The sequence below is a fragment of the Rutilus rutilus genome (genome assembly GCF_951802725.1).
Source record: "Rutilus rutilus genome assembly, chromosome: 1".
Taxonomy (NCBI): Eukaryota; Metazoa; Chordata; class Actinopteri; order Cypriniformes; family Leuciscidae; genus Rutilus; species Rutilus rutilus.
This window is the reverse complement of record NC_140209.1, coordinates 14,062,679-14,089,300: the sequence shown is the minus strand read 5'-3', so window position 1 is coordinate 14,089,300 and position 26,622 is coordinate 14,062,679. Positions and strand designations below refer to the sequence as shown.

The window sequence follows — 26,622 nt, the reverse complement described above, 5'->3', positions numbered from 1 at the left end:
CCCTAATATTATTTGCGAGTGGCTCTTTCCTTTACACTATTGGAGATGCAGAGAACTTGATGTAAAGTGCTGTCTGTCGAGTTTATCTGGTGCTTTTAGGTTTAAAAAACAGTTTTAGTTTTTTTTTTTTTGGCATTTCCAAGCCACTTAAGACCCAATGTTTTAAAGCTGTTTTTTTTTTGTTTTTTTTGGCTATCATAATTTTTAATGAAGATCATGCAATCATGACCATGCCGATTACAGTATATGTCACTCAGGCTTCACTAACATGATTGGTACCATAGACTATAGGCTATAGACTGCCATCAAGGCCTCAATGAAGGGGATTGTGTGAACAGAAAGGGGGTTCACAATGTAAATGTGCTGCCCAGTTACTATTGTGATTCTTAATATTCCAGATTAGTAATATTATACCAAATAAAATAAAAAGGCAGTTGACTAAAATCTTCCATATCACAAATGTGAAAGCAAAATGGCCAGGATCTGTGCATGACTTAAGAATTTTCAGAGATTCACATTTATGCACATTATTTGAAAGTGGTAAGGAAAGTTCCACAATTAAATATCAAGCTCACTGTATTACATACACTTATGCTGATCCTAACAGAACTGCATTTTTTCATAGGTGATTATGACATGTTCCTGCCTGCAGACAGGTGTTTTATGACCCCATTCCCTGACCCAAACCAGTTACAATGCAGCTCTAGCCAGGACAAGGGCACACAATGAAATGAACTTTGGCTAACTAAAGGGAAGATTTCAGTGTCTGAGAAGTCTGAGGGTTGCACACCTGACAGGGCCTGTGACATTGTTGCGTGTGCCATATTACACAACATTGCCAAAAAAAAAAAACTTTTCATTAAATGTTTAATAAAAAACAAATATGCTTAGTTCCTTGAGTTTTATTTCAATTGTTCTTTGTAAAGAAAAGCCAGTGGTCAAGTGCCTGCAACAAGAGATATTAGACGCACGTAATAACCTAGAATACTGTTGTAAGACTGGAAAAACTTGAAGAACTGGAAGAGAGGGCTACTCTCTGAGAAAACAAAAGAAGTTAACATTTGAACTCACTCTTGTGAAGGTAGCATCACCATTCAAGATGCACGTCTCACCTCAGAATTATGAATTATATTATCTCACCTCACCTCTTCCCCCATTCCTTCTCCCTCATGCTGAGATCACCAAAAATCACCCAAAGATCTATATGGTTTAATGTGAATAATTATCATACAGTATTATACATGTTTGGTATTATTTGAAATGTCTCAGTGTGACTGGTACAAATGTCTCATTCCCAAAGAGGTAAACCAAAAGGTAATAAGTTATTAAGAGTTTTAGGGATAACCTGTACACAAAGGAGGGTGTGTCTTCCAGGCAAATGGCCTCCAGCTCCCAAAAGGTGTAAACTCTGAATGCAAATTCCCATTGTTAGCAAATGTTTCCATGTGAAAGAAGTTTCTGTCTATATAATGATATGCAACAAGAGGCTCAGGGCAATTCTGTAACCCAGACCAGCCCATGATGTGTATGCAAAATACTTTGCATCATGTATTTTATAATGTCAAGGTTTTACATCTTCTCTCTATATTCCAGAGCATTTGATGTTTTGTATCTATTATCTTTGAAATGATTATGAAATTGGCATGATACATTTACCTGTCATAATGAATTATAAACGTTTGATTTTATTCTAACTGACTCTGACATTATTTTCAGTAAAGAGTTAAAAATAATAGTCAAACATTCGCTCACATTTAATGATGCACAGATATCTGTCACGTTATGTTCATCTGTCTTGTTCATAGTCTTGTTTTCATTAGTCTCATGTCCTTGTTTTCCTGTCATTTCATTTGTCACCATGTCAACAGTAATCAGTTCAGTTTAATCCCCTGTGTCATTAATTTGTTACCATGTCAACCGTCATCAGTTCAGTTTTATCACCTGTGTCCTGTTTATTAGTTCATCTGTGTCACTTGGTTCTGTCCATTAGTGTTTGTATTTAGTCTCCTTCTGTTTTATCTGTCCTTGTCGGTCGTTGTTTATACCTAGTCTGTTTTTGAGCGTGTTCCAAGTCTTTTTGTAGCTGTCTGAGTTATATTGGTTAATAAACTCACACAACAGAGTCTTCTGCCTACTGTGTCCTTGTCAACCTGAGTTCACTCGTGACAATATGTGACCCTGCCTGTGAAAACCCAGCTAAAGTCATTTTTTTGTGATTCAATGTTTTCTACATAAAATCATCCTACATAATGTAAAGAACATTCTGTGAAAATATAACCTTGATATCTTTAATATTGACTGAGTAAGGCCATGTCAAAGATTTGCTAAAGTTCGGGCTCAGAAAATCATATTTTTGAGAAATTCCAATTTAAAAAAAAAGTTATTTGTTAAAACTGCAACACAATTGATCCATAGTTATCCTGCATATGTGCCTTATAACACATTAAAGCTGAGATTCTCCCCTTTTTAGTGATATATGACACATCAGTGGAAAAATTCTTAAAGTTTTGTAAAACAGGTCTATTTATTATGATGTGCATGTCCAAAAAGCATAAACACATTGAAACGAATGGGGGTACCACAAGAGCTTGATCGTAGCAACAATTACCATGTCAATTCAGTGGAATGATTTGTATAACTTTATTAGTAAAATGTAATATCAGTGAAATGTCAATAATATATAAATTAAATAACATAACATTTCTCATTCTCTGAAATTATCATTCTCTTACTGGCCTACGGTGTAACTGAGTAAAAAAAAAAAAAAAAAAAAAATTCAGGGGATAGTTCACCCAAAAATGATTTACTCATACCCTCATGTTATTCTGATCCTGTATACAGTAAGTTTCTTGCTTCTGTTAATAATAAGATATTTTAAAGAATGTTGGTAATGAGACAGTTGACGGCACCCATTGACTTCCATAGGTGCCGCCAACTGTCTGGTTATCAACATTCTTTAAAATATCTTATTATTAACAGAAGCAAGAAACTTATACAGGATCAGAATAACATGAGGGTGAGTATGAGTAAATCATTTTTGGGTGAACTATCCCTTTAACAGGTCAGTCTCAAACTTTGTACACATTCTAAAATTGTCTAGATGCAAAATAAAATCCTGAGTGACAGCAACTCTCCCTCCTTGAAAAATAAAGAACACTTTTCCCCATTTAATTGAAATACTTGCAGTTGCAAGAGAAACTGATTTTCAGTTTCACATCTGGACTTCCAGCATTCGAAGCAAATTCTTCTTGCTGGTGTTCCCTATTCATGTTCGCCAGACAAATAGCTTGGGGTTCAATCACCAAAACTGGCTTGTCCTCCTCATCATCTTGGTCACTGCCTGAAAAAGCAAAGATCATTTTTTTTCAATTCAAAGCAAGATACCTAAAAACATGATTGTGTAACATGCAAGAATTGGAAGTGGGTTTAATTACACATTTAAAATGGATAATGAAGCATTTTATATGAAAATATCAGAAAATATTTTTTCAGTTTAGTCAGACTGGATCTGATTAATTGAGGGGAGGGCATAGGAATAAGAAACAGCCTATAGGTGGTAAGCAGACTTCAATTCAGAGTGTAGCCTAATGAGACAAATACACATCATGCCATAAACGTAATTTAAACTGACTCAATCCCCATCAACAAATGTAATAAACATTTAAATCCACTATTTTTGCATCACAGATATGTGTTAGCATTACATTCGCTGGACACTGACAGTATACATTTACATATTTAGCATAAAAAAAAAAACTTACCGTCAAATTCCTCGTCAGTTTCGTCAAAGAATGTGTCCTGTTCATCATCACAACAATCATCCTCCAGAAAATAATCCGCAATAAAACCGGTTAAATCATAATTTGGGGCAATTCCACCGAGATTAATATCAAGCAAGCTGTTTAAGCAAGCAGCTATTTTTCCGTTCATGCTGTGCTCATACTTCGGTGTCGCCGGCGAAGCCATAGCCATGTCAGATGTCAAAACAACGCATTAACGTTACCATCCAGCAAATAACACGTAGCAGGCCAAAAATGTCTTTCAAATAAGTTTAATATTATTGGCAGAATACCAAGCTACAAAACAAATAAGCAGTTCTTAAAAAATTGGCTATGACAAGAAAAAATCACCACAGACATCTAAACGCGGCTGACATCTCTCTTTTTTTTTCATTGTGTTGACCTGATTACCGGCGCTCGCGGATTGATATTAAAGTCTTTACTCTTTCTAATAGAAAAGACACAGAAAACAAGTTCCTGAACCGAATGACATACGAATCAGCAGTGTTGTTGCGCGAAATAAACCCAGAGACGATTGAAATCAATGTTTAGGAAGCCCACGTCCGGTTTTTTTTTTTGAGCAAAAGTACAACGTAGTGTCAATAAAATCATTAATTTCAGTATTTATCATGTTATAAATGAAAATGTAAGTATTGCATCTCAAAACTATTGGTATAATCTATCATTTACAGCAATAAACGCACATGGACTATTTTTGTCATTTTTATGGCTATGACTACTTTGACGCTCGTTAACTCATAATTCGATTCTGCGACTTTAGCCGGGGTTTCACAGGCGGGGTCACATATCATTAAAACCTTTTCAATTATGGAGTCAGATGAAATTATGAGGTAATACATCTGAAAAAATGTATTTCATTGAATCAAATTTGCCACGGAAAAGGACAGTAACGTGCAGAGACCTTCACGCGCTGATCGGATGCTTCCATTAGGCCGATTGAGTCGGGCTTGCACTGTCTAACACTTGATGGCTGCTCTGTCAAGTCTTTGTCGTTGGTTAGGAACCTGGGTGTGCTCTTTGATACCAATCTTTCATTTGAAAGCCACGTTTCTAGTATCTGTAAAACCGCATTCTTCTATATTAAAAATATATCTAAATTAAGACATATGCTTTCAATGAAACATGCGGAACAATTAGTTCATGACCTCAAGGCTAGATTATTGTAATGCTCTTATGGGTGGTTGCCCTGCATGCTTAAAGGGGTGGTTGATAATGATTTCACTTTTCTATCTTTAGTTAGGGTGTAATGTTGCTGTTTGAGCATAAACAACATCTGCAAAGTTACAATGCTCAAAAAGTTCAAAGCAAAGGGAGATATTTGCTCATCGTTTTTGTTAATAAATCGTTTTTTTAACAACTTTAAAAATTAAACAATTTTTAGTGTATGTCTGTGTGGGGTAAAATCATAGACAGTATATAAACTGGACACAGCGACCCCATAGGTTTCAACAGAGAAAAGTGAAGCAAATTAGAAGCACTCACTTCCTGATAACTGAGTGTACTGCGCAGACTCAAACTGAGCTTGACGACATGGATGTGACGTGAGCCATAGATATCATATATAAACGCTAGATGTCTTATGGCGAAGTCACTTCAGGCATCATCGTTCGGCCATCTTGTCACAGTGCTCTGTGCATTAAGGTGAATGATCAGCACGCACACAAATACTCTTATCTCGCTGAAATCTTGACGGATTTACAAACGGTTTGGTTTCTTACAAACGTTATTAACGTGGCTATAATTCCGAATGCTTGAACATGTATGTTATAATTTTTCATATGTATGCAGTGTATGTATGCAGTGTCATAACTACATCTCTGACGTTTATAACAAACCAAACCGTTTGAAAATCGGTAGAAAAATGAGCAAGTTATGGTTATTTAAAAGTACATGCACCATTGAAGTAGTGAGCGAGTACACTGTGGCAAGATGGCCGCCACGTGCGGACGTCGACCTCCATTGGCCAGCAGTGCGCACGAGACATCTAGCCTTTATATATGATATCTATGACGTGAGCAGCCTGTCTGACAGTTGTAAGTCTTCTAGTAGCTGTGCCAAGCAAAATCTGAATCATTCCCTTACGAAACTTGCAGAGACAGAGAGCGTGAGTTGGAGCTGCCCATGAGCTAGGAGCAGGAGCAACTTTATGACTCTATGGGCTTCTCCCTTGACTTTATCGGACTTTATGCCTCCACGTCCCCCCGATTGACTGCGAGCTTCTCCTCCTGTCTATACGGTAATTTCCAGAGAGTCGCGTGGTTATGATGCAATCGTTAGCCTACTTTTACAAAAACTGCTTCTACGGGACCATAACGTAAGATACAAGGTAATGGAGCCTTTTATTCATAGTCGTGTTTCTTTAGAAATAAATAATGGACAAATGGAGTCTTTAAACGCCTTAGATGTAAAGTTATTCGCTTTCAAAGTGATGCCAAAATGAATGGTAGTCAATGAATGCTAACAGCAGGTGATGGCTTGTTAGCCAATGGCGGCCCCTGGGGGTGGTACGGTTTTCGAGTGCTGGATTGACCCCCTGGGTAAAATGACACAAGCTCTTGAAGCTCCGCCCTCTGTGCCGGAGCAGCAGCTCATTTGCATTTAAAGGAACAGACACAAAACGGTGCATTTTTGCTCACCCTCAAAAAGTGACAACTTTAACATGCTTTATAAAATTAGCTAAAACTTCACATACACACTCTGGGGACATTATTTTTACATTACTTATTTACTTATTTTTTGACATTACTTATTTTACATCTTATGAAAAGGGGCATTATACCACCCCTTTAATGAACAAACTACAGCTAGTTCAAAATGCAGCAGATCGAGTTCTTACCAGAACCAGGAAGTATGACCATATTAGCCCGGTTCTGTCAACACTGCATTGGCTCCCTATTAAACATCATATACATTTCAAAATATTGCTGATTACTTACAAAGCACTAAATGGTTTAGCTCTGCAATACTTGAGTGAGCTCTTAACGCATTATAGTCCTTCACGTCTACTGCGATCTCAAAATTCCGGCCAGTTGATATACCTATAATATCAAAATCTACCACAGGCTGTAGATAATTTTCCCATTTAGAACTCTGGAATAGTTTTCCAAACATGGTTCGAGAAGCATACAATTTAAGTTGTCAATTTAATTTAATCAGTTTAAATTAAACAAAATCACTACTAGTAGTAGTTGTAGCAAATTAGTTTTATGAAATATCAATAATCAATAATAACTGGTTATAATTGATTATGAATATTTGGGTCAGTTAATATAATTAACTTAATGTCGTCAATTAATATTACAATCAATTAACCTGTCTGTCCCATGAACACTCAGGGTTAATTGTTTATTAATTCTAAGAAATATACATTTGTGGGGCATGGGAAGTGGTGGTGTGGCTGGGTGGTGTGGCGCAATGGATAAGACACATGCCTTTGGTGTGAGAGACCCGGGTTCGAATCCACTGTGAGACACCAATGTGTCCCTGAGCAAGACACTTAACCCCTAGTTGCTCCAGAGGCGTGCGACCTCTGACATATATAGCAATTGTAAGTCGCTTTGGATAAAAGCGTCAGATAAATGTAAAAAAAAAAAAAAAAGTGTCTTTCTTACTTTACAGTACTACTAAGAGCAAATAGTCAAGATCTATATGATTAGTCACTCCAGATATGAGCTTGAGACATGGACAACTTTATGTTTGACATGAACAAGATTTTATTAACTAGGCTAAACACTTAAACTACTCTAACATACACACACAAACATGCATAGAGTTTACCAAGGAAAAGCGAGCTAAAGTAGAATACAGGAAAGCAATAAGTTATAGCATTGTTTGAAATTCAGCAGATCAGCAGCCTTGAGCAAACCATCAGTTTAGTTCTAACTCGCCCTTCTTTAAAAGGGGTAAAGGATATTTAATGTATCAAATAATGAGATTAAGTTTGATACTTGCATGTCTTGCCCATTTGAATTAAACTGTCCTGATGCAATTTGTTGAGGCTCCAGTTAATATTTGCTGATGTGGTCTTGATGAGAGAGAACCAGTGGTAGTCAGAGTATCTTTGGTGAATGGAAAGAAAAGGCTGCAGCCTGGCACAAGCTTGGGGGTCCTTAGAAACTTCTAGTTCCCTTACGAGAACGTTCTCTCGTACTGCGTTGCAAACGCTGTGGGAAAACTCCTTTTCTCAAGAATATTGAAGCCTTTATTTTAAAACACATTGCAGCTGCACAGCAAGAACAACATAGCTCGTCTGAGCGAGCTGATTGGCTGTGCTGCAGCAACTGCACGAATCTATGGCGAGTTAGTAGTGGCGTGCGGTCCAATGGGAGTGCATGGCGCCCTGCCAACCTCGAGTGCGCCAATTTGGACGCGGCTGGAGAGTATAAATTCCAACCAAAGGACTTTAGATTTTATCTCCTTCAGCTCTGAGACTTACCTCGTCGCTAACTTCTCCGGATTCAGAAGCCTCTCTCGCTGTCGAACAGCCCTTCAGCGGAACAGCTTCAGCGCCCTGGCAGACCTCTCCCAGCTGAAAGTTTCCCTGCAGCATCCGGCGAATATTCTTTATAAACGCTTCCATTTCTAAAAGAGCAGAGAGCGTTGTTGCAAATGCGCTCCCCCGTGTCTTACAGTCTATCTCGGCCCTGAGCACGCCAAGGCAGCGCTCACTAAAGTATCCTGTTGCAGACTCGCTCTCGCTATGTCAGAGAGCGAGCCCGCCCACCTTCCGTCTTCGGTGCCCCTCGAGCCCCGAACGTGGAGGCGGTGTGAGCAGAGGATCCACGAGCACGGTGATCTGAGCGCGTGCACACCGGGTCCCTCCCCGTGTGCCTCGCCCACACCAGGATCTGAATGAATCGACACCTGAGCGATCATTGACGCCAAGCTTCTCCGCGTCATTACTCGCATTGTCGACAAACTGCTCGGGCGGCTGGAAATGCCAATATTGCAGCAAATGAGCCTGTTATAAAGCATACACACCTGCAAACAAACGCCGACACAAAACATGACGCTCTCTTCTATGCTCAGTCTAACTGTAAACTTATGTAATTTCCCTCTGTGGCTCAGTGGTGAAATCGTAATTTTCTTCGCGCCAGAGACCCGTGTTCGAATCCCGGCTCTGGCGGCAGGTAAAAATAATACTCACTCTTAACTGTAAGCTTATGTAACTGTCCCGCCTCGCGTGACTCAGATTTTACAGAAACAAATTCATTTACACCCCTTCTGTAGCGCAGTGGTGGAATTAGAGATTATTGCGCTGGAGACCCGAGTTTGAATCTCAGCTGTGCTGAATCTTTTCACCAAAGCGAACGTGCTCCTGCCGGCCACACCCCGCGTGACTCACTCTTTGGCAACGTCCAAAAACGGGGTTGGTCGGCCTCAAATTGACCCCGCCCCCCACGTAATCCCAGCAATATATGCTACATTCCCCAGTCCCCTTTTCTCAGGTGGCTGGAAATGTTGATGTTGCAGTCAATGGGCCTGTTATTCATAACACGCACACCTGCAAACAGATGCTGGTTTTACTGTGATGCAAATAAAGCACAAATGGGAGATCTATTCTGTAGGTTACTTGCCCACTAAAAAGTGTGCACCCCTACACACAGGTACTGTTTCCCACAGTTTCAATATTCCCCTGACTCAGGCTAGAAGTTTAATAAATGTAGCACGTGTGCCTACTGTGATGTATGCACCCCTACACACAAACACTGTTTCCACAGTCTCAATTATTTCCCCAGCTCACACAGGAAGTTTAATATTAGCCGCTTTCCGACCGGAGGAACCTTTTCACAGTTCCTAGAACTATTGGCTAAAGTACCCGGATGTTCCTGCGGTGAGAACACGCCGACTAGGAACGATTTTAGTTCTAGGAACTCCATTTGTAGGAACTAATTTAGGTCCTACTTCAGAGTAGGGTCTAAATCAGTACTATAGGAACTACCCGTGACGTTTAGTGTTCGCTGATGACCGAACGCACGCAAAACACCAGCACCCACCATTTAAAAAAAAGCTATAATGTAAAAACACAGATTATAGCCTATATATTTACTCCAGAAACTAACTATACAAACATGGAAAACAGTGATAGATGGGTCTCTAAACCTTTATGCTGAAGAGAAAATCCAACGCAACTCTGAGGGGACCAAGTCAAACATGATTATGTATTTCTGCTCAGCTAGCAACACTGGACATCAACCACACGGCATAGGCTAATAACCTTTTTTTCATATAATGTCTACTTTCTATAACAGTTCTATCTAATAACATGTTAAACAGTACTGTTAGACAGATTGCTAACTAATGAACACAGAGAATGCGAGCATTGTTTGCTCTGGCGTTCTCAGCGCCGCCAAAATAAAGGTCCATCGCTCCGTCAAAATAAAAGTTGCCGTGCTTGCGTCACTCCCTTACCCCTCCTACCAGTTCCTATGGCCACTTGGCCAGTGCGAACGCAAACAGCAAAACCGAGTTTGAGGGAGAGTAGTTCCTAGAACTGTTTAGAAGTGGACAGTTCCTATAACTAAGTTCCTGTAACTACTTGGTCGGAAAGCGGCTAATGTAGCGCGTGTGCCTACTGTGATGTATGTACCCCTACACACAACCACTGTTTCCACAGTCTTAAATTTTCACCTAGCTCACGCTGGAAGTTTAATAAATGTAGCGTGTGTGCCTACTGTGATGTATGCACCCCTCCACTCACACACTGTTTCAACAGTCTCACAAGCCGACCGGATTGCCGGGTCCCTAAAACATGGATGTGGCTCTCTCCCCCTGAGACAGCAGGGAATGTGCATTCTGAACTACCTCGACGACTGGCTCATAATGACTCAGTCAGAGGCGGAGTCCCATACTCACAAAGCCTGGTTCCTCGACCATCTAGAATGCCTTGGGCTCAGAGCGAACCTTGCCAAGAGTATACTGTCCCCCAGCCAACGAATCACGTTCCTGGGAACAGTCCTCGACTCTGTACATATGAGAGCATGGCCCACACCGGACCGAGCTCTATCAATTCAGCGGCTCGCCGTGTCGTTTAAAGAGGGCTCCAGCGTACCCTTCCCGAACGTTTCAGAGGATCTTGGGGCTTATGGCTTCGGCATCATCAGTACTCCAACTAGGCCTACTGCGTATGCGACCTCTTCAGCTGTGGCTAACACCTCAAGTACCACCCAATGCATGGCGCTCGGGCCTCATGAATATCAGGGTGGACCAGCGCTGTATCAAAGCCCTGGACACCTGGAAAAACACCAGCTGGTATCAGCAGGGTGTGAGCATGGGTTTGGTTTCAGAGAGGATGGTCATTTCAACAGATGCTTCCAACTCCGGTTGGGGAGCCCTGTACGAGGACAGGCCTGCCTCCGGCCTCTGGTCGAGCTCTGAGAAATGCCTACACATCAACTGCTTTGAGATAAGAGTGGTTTTTCTAGCCCTAATAACCTTCCTCCCATATCTGGCGGGACACCACGTCTTGGTCCGTATGGACCAAGGTTATAATCGTTAATAAAAACGAACGAAAAAGCGAAAACTAGCTGGGAAAAAACATTGCCGTTAACTGAAATAAAAATAAAAACGAGGCATTACAAAAAAAACGATAACTAACTAAAACTGTAATGTGTGTTTGGCAAAACTAACTAAAATAAAATAAAATTATAGAGTAAATGTCCTTAGTTTTCGTCTTTGTCAAGGTCTTTCATTTTTTAACGCTATTTAAAACACGCAGCGTATTCGTTCAGCTGCATTTCCTTTCCCTGCTCTCCCTCCGTCTCTCTGTCACTCATGCGTCTCTCTCACGCGCACACACACACACACACACACACACACAGCCCCTCCCCTCCGTGCACACCGCGTCTCCATGAGTGTTCGTTCGACGTTGAAGGCAAGTTCGCGAAAGGTTGGTATCTCGTGAACATCTTTACACAATCACACATTAAAAAGTGGTATAAAAATATTTTTAATTCTGAATATAATTTTGTCAGTGTGTTAATGTCGACCCGAGAAGCGATTGTGCCTTTAGAAAGTTAACTAGTCGCAAGTTTGAGGTAAAATGCATTTTTTGGTTGTGGTTGTCGATGTCAAAACACTATATAAGCTGTGATTCAAATATTAAATAATGTTATGTCATTTTTTTTACTTTTACACTGAATGTTTGCTGCTTCAATCCAGATGAGTAGGCTATTGACGGTATAGGGTAAATTTAGTATAGGGTGACCTTTTTGAATCTTGCCCCTGACAAATAACCCACATTACAAAAAAAAGACTAAAACTAACACTAAAACTAATAAAAACTAAACTAAAACTAAACTAGCAAACCCACTTTAAAAAGTAATTAAAACTAAACTGAATTTGAAAACAAAGGGCCCTATCTTGCACCCAGCGCAATTGACTTTGTACACCGACGCATGTATCATTCCTATTTTGCACCCGCGAAAAGCGCGCTTTTCCCTCCACAGAAGCACGTCGCTAAACTAGGGAATGAACTTGCGCTCCCTGGGCAGTTCAGCGCAAAAAAGGAGGCGTGTTCCGGCGCAAACGTTCCTTCATGCTATTTTGCAGGTTTAGAAAACAATTGCACCACTAACCAGGAAAAAATAGATTAAAGTCAGTGGCGCGTTGCGCATGTTATTCATATGCTATTTTAAGGGCGCATGCTTGGCCATAATCAATGTAGCGTGTGCACAACGCGCATGCACTTTGATTCTCTCATCTACACAGAAGCAGCAGTTTTCATTTTTGCAAATCATACATTATTACGATAGATAGATAGATAGATAGACAATTTATTATAAAAGCATGCATCTAGCTTACACATTTACCCAAATTATCATACGCCTGTTTAACCGAAGTTAATTTGGGTGGGTTTCTCCATCCCCAACGTCCCTGACGAGAGCGTTGCTCTCCTTGGCTGTGAACCGCTCCTAGCGTGCGCCTGGCAAATCCGCCGTTACAATAGGAATCCGCTATGGAAAAAGCGCGTCTGCTCTTAAAGGGAATGTGAGATGACGCTCTGATTGGTTTATTTTTACGTTACGCCCAAACCACACCTATGAATAATGAAGCTACTTCAGACCAACCCATTTTAGATTTGCGCCTGGCACAAGAGTCATTTATCCCGCCCCATTTATCCCATTTCTTAGGGGAATATTTTCACTCCTACGCCTTGCCACTCTGTTTCAAGGGGCAAGGGTAAGGGGTAGGCGAAGGGTTAGGGGTAGGCGAAGTGGTATAAAATAGAATTGGGATTGGGCCTAAGACTGGATTTAGATGTTTTAAAATGTACTGTAAGGGAATACTAATATTTTTTTTATGTTTTAAAAGCTATTACAATTATGACAATATGGCATGTTTTTGGTAAATTTATAATGCAATACATTTCTCATAAGGTAATAATTTTCTCAAAACATAAAAAAATATTGAGCTCATAATGTTTTTACATTATGAACATTTTATTACAAGAATAATGTTATACTTATTACATCATGAGCAGTTTTACATTATGTGGTGTTATTACAATATGAGTTGCTACAACATCTACTAGTCGACTAGAAACATGTTTATTAGAGCGCAGCCCTATAGTTTACAACTGTGTGTCTAATCTGCTTTCAGCCTGTACCTCAGGAATATCCTGCAAAACTTCAGCAAGTAAGCTCTTTTAACATGATTGCTGTAGATGATTGTGAATAATGGTCTCTCTCTAATTAAGTTAATATTTCTACTCACGGTTTGTTGGACTTTGCTGTTTCTGTTTCTCCCATTCCTCTCGTTCGCTCTTCATCTCCTCACACATCTCTTTCTCTTTCTTCTCCTTATCTTTCATTAGTGTATTATATTGTTTTTCTCTCTCATTAAACTCTTCTTCTCTTCTCTGTCTCTCTTTGTCTTGATTCTGTTGTTCTTCCTCCATCATCATCTTCATTCTCTCTTTCTCTTCATTTTGTTTCTTCATCAGTTCTTTCTCATTCATTACCGTTTTATATTGTTTTTCTCTCTCATTAAACACTTCTCTTCTCTTTCTCTTTTTGTCATGATTCTGTTGTTCTTCCTCCATCATCGTCATCATCATCATCATCTTCATTTTCTCTTTATCTTCTTCTAGTTTCTTCATCAGTTCTTCTCTTTCTCTGGCCAGTTTCTCCATCATCATCATCTTCATTTTCTCTTTCTCTTCTTCATGTTTCTTCATCAGTTCTTCTCTTTCTCTGGCCAGTTTCTCCATCATCATCATCTTCATTTTCTCTTTCTCTTCTTCATGTTTCTTCATCAGTTCTTCTCTATCTCTGTCCAGTTGCTGTACTTTATCCATCATCCTCATCTTCATTCTCTCTTTCTCTTCTTCATGTTTCTTCAGTTCTTCTCTTTCTCTGTTCAGTTTCTCCATCAGGATCTTCATCTTGTTTTCTTCTGCTTCATGTTTAGATTGAAGATCTTCTTTCTCTCTTTCCATTCTCTCTCTTTCTTGTTTCAGTCTCTGATTAAAATCATGACAGACTCCCTGTTCTTTCTCTTTCATTTCTCTTTTATATTGTTTTTCTCTCTCAATAAACACTTCTTTTATCTTTCTCTGTCTCTCTTTGTCTTGATTCTGTAGTTCTTCCTCCATTTTCATTCTCTCTTTCTCTTCATCTTGTTTCTTCATCAGTTCTTCTTTCTCATTCATTACCGTTTTATATTGTTTTTCTCTCTCATTAAACGCTTCTCTTCTCTTTCTCTTTTTCTCATGATTCTGTTGTTCTTCCTCCATCATCATCATCTTCATTCTCACTTTCTCTTCTTCTAGTTTCTTCATCAGTTCTTCTCTTTCTCTGTCCAGTTTCGCCAGTTTCGCCATCATCCTCATCTTTGTTCTCTCTTTCTCTTCTTCATGTTTCTTCATCAGTTCTTCTCTTTCTCTGTTCAGTTTCTCCACTCTCTCCTCCATCAGGATCTTCATCTTGTTTTCTTCTGCTTCATGTTTAGATTGAAGATCTTTTCTCTCTCTTTCCATTCTCTCTCTTTCTTGTTTCAGTCTCTGATTAAAATCATTACAGACTCTCTGAACTTTCTCTCTTCTTTTCTTATCCTCTTCTTCTCTTTTCGTCTTTTCCTCTAGTTTTTGTTTCTTCCATTCCTCTCGTTCTCTCGTTATCTCATCACACATCTTCTCCACACTCTCTTCTTTCTCTTTCATTTCTCTTTTATATTGTTTTTCTCTCTCAATAAACGCTTCTCTTATCTTTCTATTTTTGTCATGATTCTGTTGTTTTTCCTCCATCATCCTCATCTTTAATCTCTCTTTCTCTTCTTCATGTTTCTTCATCAGTTCTTCTCTTTCTCTGTTCAGTTTCTCCATCAGGATCTTCATCTTGTTTTCTTCTGCTTCATGTTTAGATTGAAGATCTTTTCTCTCTCTTTCCATTCTCTCTCTTTCTTGTTTCAGTCTCTGATTAAAATCATTACAGACTCCCTGTTCTTTCTCTCTTCTTTTCTTATCCTCTTCTTCTCTTTTCGTCTTTTCGTCTAGTTTTTGTTTCTTCCATTCCTCTCGTTCTCTCGTTATCTCATCACGCATCTTCTCCACACTCTCTTCTTTCTCTTTCATTTCTCTTTTATATTGTTTTTCTCTCTCAATAAACGCTTCTCTTATCTTTCTATTTTTGTCATGATTCTGTTGTTTTTCCTCCATCATCCTCATCTTTAATCTCTCTTTCTCTTCTTCATGTTTCTTCATCAGTTCTTCTCTTTCTCTGTTCAGTTTCTCCATCAGGATCTTCATCTTGTTTTCTTCTGCTTCATGTTTAGATTGAAGATCTTTTCTCTCTCTTTCCATTCTCTCTCTTTCTTGTTTCAGTCTCTGATTAAAATCATTACAGACTCCCTGTTCTTTCTCTCTTCTTTTCTTATCCTCTTCTTCTCTTTTCGTCTTTTCGTCTAGTTTTTGTTTCTTCCATTCCTCTCGTTCTCTCGTTATCTCATCACGCATCTTCTCCACACTCTCTTCTTTCTCTTTCATTTCTCTTTTATATTGTTTTTCTCTCTCAATAAACGCTTCTCTTATCTTTCTATTTTTGTCATGATTCTGTTGTTTTTCCTCCATCATCCTCATCTTTAATCTCTCTTTCTCTTCTTCATGTTTCTTCATCAGTTCTTCTCTTTCTCTGTTCAGTTTCTCCATCAGGATCTTCATCTTGTTTTCTTCTGCTTCATGTTTAGATTGAAGATCTTTTCTCTCTCTTTCCATTCTCTCTCTTTCTTGTTTCAGTCTCTGATTAAAATCATTACAGACTCCCTGTTCTTTCTCTCTTCTTTTCTTATCCTCTTCTTCTCTTTTCGTCTTTTCGTCTAGTTTTTGTTTCTTCCATTCCTCTCGTTCTCTCGTTATCTCATCACGCATCTTCTCCACACTCTCTTCTTTCTCTTTCATTTCTCTTTTATATTGTTTTTCTCTCTCAATAAACGCTTCTCTTATCTTTCTATTTTTGTCATGATTCTGTTGTTTTTCCTCCATCATCATCATCTTTAATCTCTCTTTCTCTTCTTCATGTTTCTTCATCAGTTCTTCTCTTTCTCTGTTCAGTTTCTCCATCAGGATCTTCATCTTGTTTTCTTCTGATTCATGTTTAGATTGAAGATCTTCTCTCTCTCTTTCCATTCTCTCTCTTTCTTGTTTCAGTTTCTGATTAAAATAATCACAGATTCTCTGTTCTCTCTCTCTTCTTTTCTTATCCTCTTCCGCTCTTTTCGTCTTTTCGTCTAGTTTTTGTTTCTTCCATTCCTCCCGTTCTCTCGTTATCTCATCACGCATCTTCTCCACACTCTCTTCTTTCTCTTTCATTTCTCTTTTATATTGGTTTTCTCTCTCAATAAACGCTTCTCTTATCTTTCTATTTTTGTCATGATTCTGTTGTTTTTCCTCCATCATCCTCATCTTTAATCTCTCTTTCTCTTCTTCATGTTTCTTCATCAGTTCTTCTCTTTTCATCTTTTCTTCTAGTTTCTGTTTCTCCCATTCCTCTCGTTCTCTCTTCAACTCCTCACACATCATCTCCTCACTCTCTTCTTTCTCTTTAATTTCTCTTTTATATTGTTTTTCTGTCTCATTAAACTCTTCTTCTCTTCTTTTTCTCTCTTTGTCTTGATTCTGTAGTTCTTCCTCCATCATCATCTTCATTTTCACTTTCTCCTCTTCTAGTTTCTTCACCAGTTCTTCTCTTTCTCTGTCCAGTTGCTCCACTTTCTCCATCATCCTCATTTTTATTCTCTCTTTCTCTTCTTCATGTTTCTTCATCAGTTCTTCTCTTTCTCTGTTCATTTTCTCCACTCTCTCCTCCATCAGGATCTTCATCTTATTTTCTTTTGCTTCATGTATAGATTTATGATCTTCTTTTTCTCTTTCCATTCTCTCTCTTTCTTGTTTCAGTCTCTGATTAAATTCATCACTAACTTTCTGTTCTCTCTCTCTTCTTTTCTCATTCTCTTTTTCTCTTCTCATCTTTTCCTCTTGTTTTTGTTTCTCCCATTCCTTTCGTTCTCTCCTCATCTCATGGATCTCTCTGTCTTTCTCTTTCATTTGTGTTTTATATCGTTCTTCTCTCTCATTAAACACTTTTTCTCTTCTCTTTCTCTCTTTGTCATGATTCTGTCTTTCATTCTCTATTATGTTCATCACTCTGTCCATTTCTGTGTTGTATTTGGTCTGAAGGTTTTCTTTTTCTGTTTTTATTTTCTCTTTTTCTTGCCTCGTTTGCACTATTTCATGTCTAAATGTCTCTCGGTCTTGTCTCATCTTGTCTCGTATCTCTCTTACTTTCTCTTGTATTTGTGTTTTATATTGTTCTTCTCTTTCTATATATTCTTCTCTTTTCTTCCTCTCTGCCTCTATTCCGTTCATTAGTTGTTCTGTTTCTGTATCGTATTTGATCTGAAGGTGATCTTTTTCTCTTTTTATTTTCTCTTTTTCTTGCCTAATGTGATCAATTTCATTTGTAAGTGTCTCTCGTTCTTGTCTCATCTCTTCTTCTAGTTTGTCCACCAGTTCTTCTCTTTCTCTGACTCTGTCCATCAGGATCTTCATCTGTTGTTCTTGTTTTTCTCTCTCCATCTGTCTGAACATCTTACATGAGTAGAAGCTCCCTCCATTTGCTTTCACCATGTTGTCTATCTTCTCCAGTAGATCAGACACCTGTGTTCGGTCTCCAGTCTGATTATTATTGAACATATGATATCTGTTTCCACACGCTTCAATCATGTTCATCAGAGGAGATCCAGGTTTTCCCAAACACTGTTCAATGGTTTTGTCCTTCAGAAAATCACCTCTGGTGAAGAGCACCATGGTGTACATTAAAGATTTCTCACCAAACGTCTCTCTGATGATCTTCACAGATTTTTCCTCCTCTCGAGTGAATCGTTGTCCTAAATTGAGCACAATGATGAACGCATGCGGTCCAGGCAGGATCATGGAGATGCAGTTGCTGATTTCTCTTTGGATATCTTCATTAGTGAGTTCAGTATCAAACAGTCCTGGAGTGTCGATCACAGTAACATGTCGGCCGTTGATGTCGGATGTTTCTCTCTGACTCTCTTTAGTCACTGACTCTTGAGATGTTTCTGCAGTAAATGCGTTTCTTCCTAAGACTGTGTTTCCAGCTGCACTTTTCCCAACTCCAGTTTTTCCCAGCAGCACAATCCTCAGTTCATCTGGGTTTTTACGTGAGCCTGAAAATGTAAAAGATTAAAAAGCATCAAAAACAAAACAAATCATACAGAAATGTAAGAAAACATCTTTATTTATTTAAGTGACAAGATCAACAGGGGAATTGGGGTAAGATGAAGATATGAAATTTAACTTTTTTTCACAAATTGTTCACCTTTTCACCAGTTTCAATATTTTAATGTCAAACAAGTTTATAGTTACAGTTATATCAATCCAAATTATAAAGTGCTGTGCCTCTTTCCTTTTCCATAACTGAAACTATCAAAATCAACTGCTGGCTGTAGATCCTTTTCCTATTTAGCACCAAAACTTTGGAACAGTCTTCCTAACATCACAGCAAAAAAACCTCCAGTGTTAAATTAACACTCCTGGGAGTTTATTTGAGTCCACACTCAAGAGTGTAAAGTGTTAAAATATGAGTGTTAACCCTCTGGGGACCAAGCTGTTTTGGGGGTCCTTGAGATGTTCTGACATGCCTTCACATTTGTGCTTTTTTCAGTTATTTATAAACATGTTAATGGCAAAGGTTTAAATTCACTCTATATAGCACAAACAGGGCTACCATAATATGCGAGCAACGTGTATGTAGATGTTTGTATTTTTAAGAGAATAATGTTTATGCGTGGTTATTGGAAAAAATTAAAATGAAAGTTGCTGAATTAAGACCACAAAACACATATTAAATATGTGTCCACAAGACTTTTGACTAATGGATGTTGTCTCTTCGAGTTCTAGCTTCAAAATTATGTGAAAATAGTCTTGCTTTATCGTTCACAAAAAAAAAAAAATACATTGATTTAAATGGTGTAAAACAGGTTTTGCTTGGAAAGCCAATATGCGAGGGGGAGGAGTAGTTTACACCTTAGATTACAATGTCCCACCCACTCTGCATAATGACTCTGCATAATTAGCCATTCATTCAGGTGTGACACTGATTGAGCCACAATGCAAGGACAAAAGATGTATTTAGAAGAAGACTTATATTGACCATTTAAGATTTCGCTTACATCTCTCTTGTAAATATGTTTTGTTATTTTATTAAAAATGTTACAATTACAACAATAATTACAATTTCAACAATATTTCAAGTGTACTCTTTCTTTGTAAAAAAGAAAAGAAAAAAGATTATAGGCCTACATTTTATCATATGTATTCATTAGTTTGAATATAGCCAACATTGGAACATCTAACATCTTAGTCTATGACTTTATTTTTGACAAAAATAATATATATATATATAACGTTAGATATGAGCAGAAATTGCTAAACAAAAGCTTATTTGATGTGGCAGTATATTCTACAGTAGCCTAAAAACTGTACCCAAATCTAGTCAACAAGTGACTGACTGTAACGTTGTTTTTATGATATATTAGGGCATATAAATGCTAATTTGCAGTTTAATACGTTGCTTATACAAATACATTTTATTTCAACATATTCCAGTCGATTTTTACTCATCTCAGTAGGCTATAGCAAAGCAGTTTATTCTTTCACACACAGACGCGCGATTCATATTTAGGCTAAACAGTCTTTACAAATATGTACCCTTCATTCATCTCACAGAAAGGCGAGTCATATTGTAGAAATGCGATTCATCTTTTTGCGGTTTGCATAGGCCTACACTAACGTTATTCCATAACGTTATTCCACACTTGAGAAAAGAAAACAGCCTACCTCACTCCTCAGCGGGATCTGCTCCTCATATCAGGAGATATTGCTCCTCATATCAGCACTGTTCTGAGGAATCTTTTCTCCATAAGGTAGGCTATATTATGCCTCACTCGCGACGCTTTGTTTACAGCTGATGTGGGGGCGTTTCACAGACTGAAATGGTTCTCAGAATTTGCATTTGAATAGCACGCGCTCTCCGGGGAGTGGTCAAATTACTTTTGAATGGCTCGTAATGAGCTCAACTGGAGTCGCTATCTTTTTGTACAGATTACAGAAGCTAAGAATATTTGTTTTTTATATAAATTACTTCATTTAAAAGATGCGATCTCAAGCTTTATGCCCGTGGGTCTGTTTCCCTGTTTGACTGAATTTTCGCGGAGTTATAGATCATTTTCGAACGCGTTTCAAATGGGAGTTTACTGACAGAGAGAAGGCAGAAATCGCATCATCTTAATTTTTCTTTATTTGTCAAAAAGCAAAACACTTTATTTTTATTGTGAGTATACAGAAAAAAAAATAGAAACTGAACAGGATCGATTGATGTATTACACGAAAATGAAAGATCAAAATTAACAGAGCATTTAGTGTTTATTTTCATTGCTAAAAAAAAAAAACGAGCAAAACGCGCGGGCGCGTTTTTGGTCCCCAGAGGGTTAAATTAACACTCAAGAGTGTTAAAGTTAATGAGATAATTAAATGAATAATTGAGTGATGATTGATCATTATTGTTATGTGGACTCATATGAACTCCCAGGAGTGTTAATTTAACACTGGAGTGTTTGCTGTGATTGTCCGGGAAGCAGACACACTCTGTCAGTTCAAAGCTAGATTAAAGACACATCTTTTTGCCCTAGCATTCACATAACACATAAGTCAATAATCTATAAGTCAATGTTAGGCTGCATAGTTTAGATCAGCCAGGACCGGGAACACTTCCCATAAATCCTGATGTATGTGTTATATCATAAGAAGAATGGCGTCTATGCTAATATTAGTCTCTCTGTTTATCCCCAGGTTTACCGCAGTCTGCCGGATCCAGGCCATATCCAGATCTGATGAAGGACCAGTGCCTGGATGCGACGACAGCGCAGTCCTGAAATGTCAACTAGTCTCTCCCCTGTGAAGACCTCCCTCTCCTCCCTTTACGTCTCTACAGATAAAGCGTTGTTGGGATAATTCCGGTTTGCGTGGCTACGTGGAAGCGAAAAAAATTCTGTATTATAAATTTTAAGGCCAGACAAGTATGTTGAGGGTTGATTTGTACACTGTTAACCCTTGCTGTAAAAGTCGACAATCAGAGGCTGTTTTCACAATCACACCCTATACACTCATTCACTATTCCCTACATTAGTTCACTAATATAGTCCACTTGACATAGTGAATGAATTGAGTGAATTGAGACACTGATGAACACCTGATAAGCAGAATCACTGAAGGACAGAGAAACAAGAACAGAAAAAAGAGAAACACAAGAACTACAACTGACTTCCAGACACACTGAGTGTGAATTAGTTTACAAACCAGTTTAACATTATTTCTTTCATACATGTACAAAAGTTCTTGTTGAGAAATAACAGAAATTTAGTTGTTGATATTTTATTGAAAATAATAAAGTTTGTTGTCACCATGATGGAGATCAGTATTTGCTTTAGTTGGACTCTTGACCCTTGACTTTTTAGTAGGAAAATTTTCTCTGGCTGCTATAATTGTGTGTTTATAAAACACATTTGTTGTAGCAAAAAAATCTAGAGAAAGTTAGATCAGGTGATGTTTGCTGTTTATTGATGATGAACTCATCATCATGTAATTGCCGGAATCCTTGATCTTATTCAGTGTCTAATACTTTGATTATATAGAACTTGCATTATTAATGTTGTGTTATAATACAAGCTGTCTAATTTTACAGCATGAGAGCAATGTTGTTTATCAAATAATATAAAGGATTTTAAAAACATTTAGTGCATTAAACTTTTTCCTCTACATTATTACTTAGCCGTTAAGAATCAGTGTATGACTCTCAACAATGGTGACAATCAATGAAATGCTTCATGCTGCAGTGCATGCTGGGTACCACCAATCAAAACTCACCCATATCTCCCAGCATGCATTGCGGCTTTAATAAATTATGCAGCTGGATTTTTTATAGCTTGTTTTATGCTCAGAGTTGATCTGATTATCTGGATATTTTGTTTGATTGTCACCATTGTTGAGATTCATATGCTGTTTCTTGATGTCTGTGTGCGTCTAGGTAATGCCCTAGGCCTAAATGAAAGGTTTTTGTGCACTAAATAGTTTTTAAAGGGGTCATATAATGGTACATGCACTTTTACAAGTTGATTGCACTGAAATGTCTGTTGGCAGTGCCTGTACACAACAATCCTATCATGATAAAAATCCATCCAGTGGTTTTGTTTTAATCTCCTTATATGTTTGACCCTCTCTGAAATCAAGCCGTTCGATATTGTGACGTCATAAGATCGTACGCCCCTCCCGCTATTGTGATTGACAGCCGTGTTTCAACACAAGACCCGCCCTGAGCAAGCTGTGACAGCCGTCCTCATAGTAGTCCGCCATTGTTGATATGCTGGAGTAGAATGGCGTCTAAGCGATTGTGGTGTTCTGTTCTTAGATGTAATAAGGAACACAGCAGTCATTTGGATGTTCCTAAATCCGAGCCGTTGAAGAAGCAGTGGCTGAGTTTTGTTTTTGAAGCGATATGCCCAAAGGATTGACGCAGGGATTCCCTCACGGGGATTCCCCACGAACGTCTGTGCTTTCATGTTTGCGCGAATCATTTCACACCAGACAGCTTCACAAACGAGAAAAAACGGATCGGTACCAACGTGTTCCTGCTGAACCTCCAGAAGATGTGAGTGTAATGTTTTATTAACCTTTATATTAGTATTTATATTAATCTTTGCGAAATTTGCAAACCTTGCTGCAGGCTTCACGATGAATGCGTCTAAGGTTTACACTCAGGGTACATTACGGCATGTTTTCTATGTACGACGTTCTCAATATAATTCATAATCCCACGTTTATAACGAATAACACGTGGTTATTGTGTTAGATACGGTCAGAGAATGTCTAATACGGTGTACCCACAGAACAGAGGGGCGGGGTGAGCAAAGCTCATTATCATTTAAAGACACATGCACTGAAACGGCATGCTGAAAACAGAGCTGTTTTTGACCAGGTAAAATTAGTGTTTTCTTACAATACTAATGAGAATTTTTAATTAAAGTATATTACAAACTTTTAATTTAGACCCTAAAGAATCATATTAGCTTGTTCAAAAATGGCATTATATGACCCCTTTAAAAAATAAAAAAGTTTATTATTTGATAAACAACACTGCTATATATGCTGTAGAATTAAATGGCTTCTGTAATGACTAAAACAATATTAAAACCACAAGTCCTATATAATCAAAACATTAGACACTGAATAAGATCAGGGATTCAAGCAATTACATGATGGTATCGTCACCATCATCATCATCATCATCATCATCATCAATAAACAGTCAACATCAACTGAGCTCATTTTCTCATGGCTTTTTTAGCTACAACAATTGTGCTTTATAAACACACAATTATTACCCTGGTAATCCAGAGTTCTCGCGAGAGCACAAGTTGAATTTGCTCAGCGAGTTACTCTGGTGTCGAGTAATGATGCTCATTAAATATGCCCCTTGATCTGAGCTGCACCAATCACATCAGGTTATCTGATATAGGCGGGCCAGAGGCGAGTTAAACAGATGACGACAGCGCTGTGACGTCGAAGTCATTAGTAAACATTGCAAGATGGCTGTGGATGAACACCAGTTGTTTGAAACGGCTTTGGCCGCTACAATAAATGAGTTAGACATGGATTTTTCTCTAAAAGAGGAACAGAAGACGCCGCTTGAATTATTCCTTTGCAAGAAGGACGTTTTTTCTGTTTTGCTGACCAGATACCGTAAGAGTCTAATCTACCAGTTAGCTCCACTGGTAGTTAAGCGTATGGGGTTTATTGTGGTGATTGGTCGTAGTGTTATCCAATTTCATGCAGTGAGATTTTCAAATGCATGCTCAGTGCCGCCCCTTGAGCTGGCCGATTTTCATTAGTCGACGCCAGACCATTAATCTTTTAGATTTAGATCTGGATTTCCAGACTACACAATTGTAGCAGTCAGAGATTTTTTTTTTTATATATAACAGAGTCAAGGGTCAAGAGCACAACTAAAGCAAACGCTTACCACTATCATGGTGACTTTACAATACAAAATATGATTTAATTAAACCGGAAATTAAATAAAGTAAATCTGGTTAGTTGTAATTGAAGCTGGTAATAAGTGTACGGCCATGCATTTCACCTTTTTGTTTGGTTTATTCCAACCAAAATTCAACGACTGGCCAACGTTGGAGCTTGATGTCGAACAAACATTGGATTTAGACATCAACCCGACTTTCATTTTCAACCAAAATCCAACGTCTGACCGACATTGTAGTCTATATCCTGTGCCTGCTGGGTCTCAACCAGAAATGACTGACTGATATTTACTGACCTCTGCTGGACATGTTGATATTCTGTTCAACTTCAGTCTTTAGTGGATCATCTTCTCCAACTCCTGATGTCTGTCTCTTCATCATCCGGCGAGAGATAACACTGATTTTACTTCATCAGTAATAAGATTCTTACTATACTACATGTACAATATTTAATATTGATGATATTATTATTATCCATTTTGGATATTTTAATATTCTGTTGTTTAAAAATGTGGTAACACTTTACAATAAGGTCTAAGTTGTTAACATTAGTTAATGTATGAACTAAAATGAACTAACAATGAGCAATACATTTGTTACAGTATTTATTCATCTTTGTTAATGTTAGATAATAAAAAATACAACTGTTCATTGTTTGTTCATGATAGTTCACAGTGCGTTAACTAATGTAAACAAATACAACATTTGATTTTAATAATGTATTAGTAAATGTTGAACTTAATATTAACTATTTAAAAATGCTGTAGAAGTATTGTTCATTGTAATGTTAATGAAACCTTATTTTAAAGTGATATCCAAAATATGTTGTGTGGGAGCTTGTTTTACACACAAGAAAAAAATAACTAAATTATTGTTTTTCTGTTTATCTAAGCATACACTGATATTCTCAAAGATATCTTATCTAATTTACCAACTGTCTTGACGACAACAACAAACCACTTGAGAAATTTGTAAAACAACAATAACATCTTTTAAATCGTAATTTTAATGCCTACATTTACACTTCTTACCAACTGATAACAGTTGTTCCATTTGCACAAAAAATATACTGAAAATTATTTTATGATTCTCAAGGCATAATCTGAGTTACATAGGTGTGTGTGTTTTTTGTTTTGTTTTTTTTGAAAGTGAAACCAACGATTTCTGCAGGAGAAGCATCTGGTTATTAATTACAGTCATAACAATTACACTAAAATCTTCCTTTTGTGTTGTATATCATATTTACGTTATATTCTACTCTCTGAAAAGAGTGTATTTAAAGTAAAAGTTTTACCTGCATGCCGATGTTTGTAATCCCCTTCATCAAAGCAGGAAGAAACCTGTGTGTGGGCAGGGTTTGTGACAAAACACTTTTCACTGCCTGAGGAACATGATCATGTGGATGTTCAGGTTGGGTTCACCATTGACATAATACATACATAGATTCCCCATTGGCCGCTGGATCATACGTCAATGGCGCCACCTAACTCATTTAATTTGAGGAAACCGATAGCCTCAATTCAATTAAGTTTATTAAAACAATAGTTATGAGTACTCTGAACTTATTTTAATCGAGTCCACTAAAACAATAATATTTCTTAATACACAATTAAACTTTACACTGCATTTAAATACTTTATATAGCTGAAACTTCACTTTATTGAGTAAAAACAGTGAAATAACAAACTTTAAATGAACTCAGAGCACTTGCAGTTACTGTTAGCTCACGTCACACACAAAGTCAAATTCAATAAGTTAAGCTAACTTATTACGTTTGAGGACACTGATTGCCTCAATTCAATTAAGTTTATAAAACCAATAGTTATGAGTACTCTGCAATTATTTCAGTTGAGTTTACTAAAAGTAGATATACATTGCAGTCAATAAATGCAACTCAACAAAAGTGAGTATTGAGCATTAGTGATTAACACCTGCTGTTAACAATCAGAATCAATGAAGGAAAGAGAAACGAAAGAACTACAACTGACTTCCAACCACAGCCTTAGATGAAATCAACTCAAGATAAATGATGTTTAAATCTCTAAAGATCTCAGCAGAGGAGGATTAATCCTCTGATGGTCTTCGTTTAGGAGTCACGTTCGTGGCCTTCCCGGTCAGAAGTGACCGGACACCTAAAAATGAAACTTCCTCCATCCCAGTAAAAAACAATGCAATTTATTTTTGTTCTATAATATTTATTCTTTTTAATTTAGTA

At 37.9% G+C, this 26,622-nt stretch overlaps 1 protein-coding gene across 1 annotated transcript in view; it reads right to left on the bottom strand.

Moving 5' to 3' along the window:
- The window catches only part of LOC311290672 (uncharacterized protein), a 51,987-nt gene extending 26,186 nt beyond the window's left edge, over nucleotides 1-25,801 (bottom strand). The window contains exons 1-3 of the mRNA XM_084409293.1: nucleotides 25,702-25,801; nucleotides 24,704-24,779; nucleotides 13,515-18,485 (exon numbers count right to left, since the gene is read on the bottom strand). Of these exons, the coding sequence (XP_084265419.1) occupies nucleotides 13,515-18,485; nucleotides 24,704-24,779; nucleotides 25,702-25,731 (5,077 nt within the window). The 5' untranslated portion in view covers nucleotides 25,732-25,801. The remainder of the gene's footprint in view (nucleotides 1-13,514; nucleotides 18,486-24,703; nucleotides 24,780-25,701) is intronic.
- Between the last annotated feature and the right edge of the window lie 821 nt (nucleotides 25,802-26,622).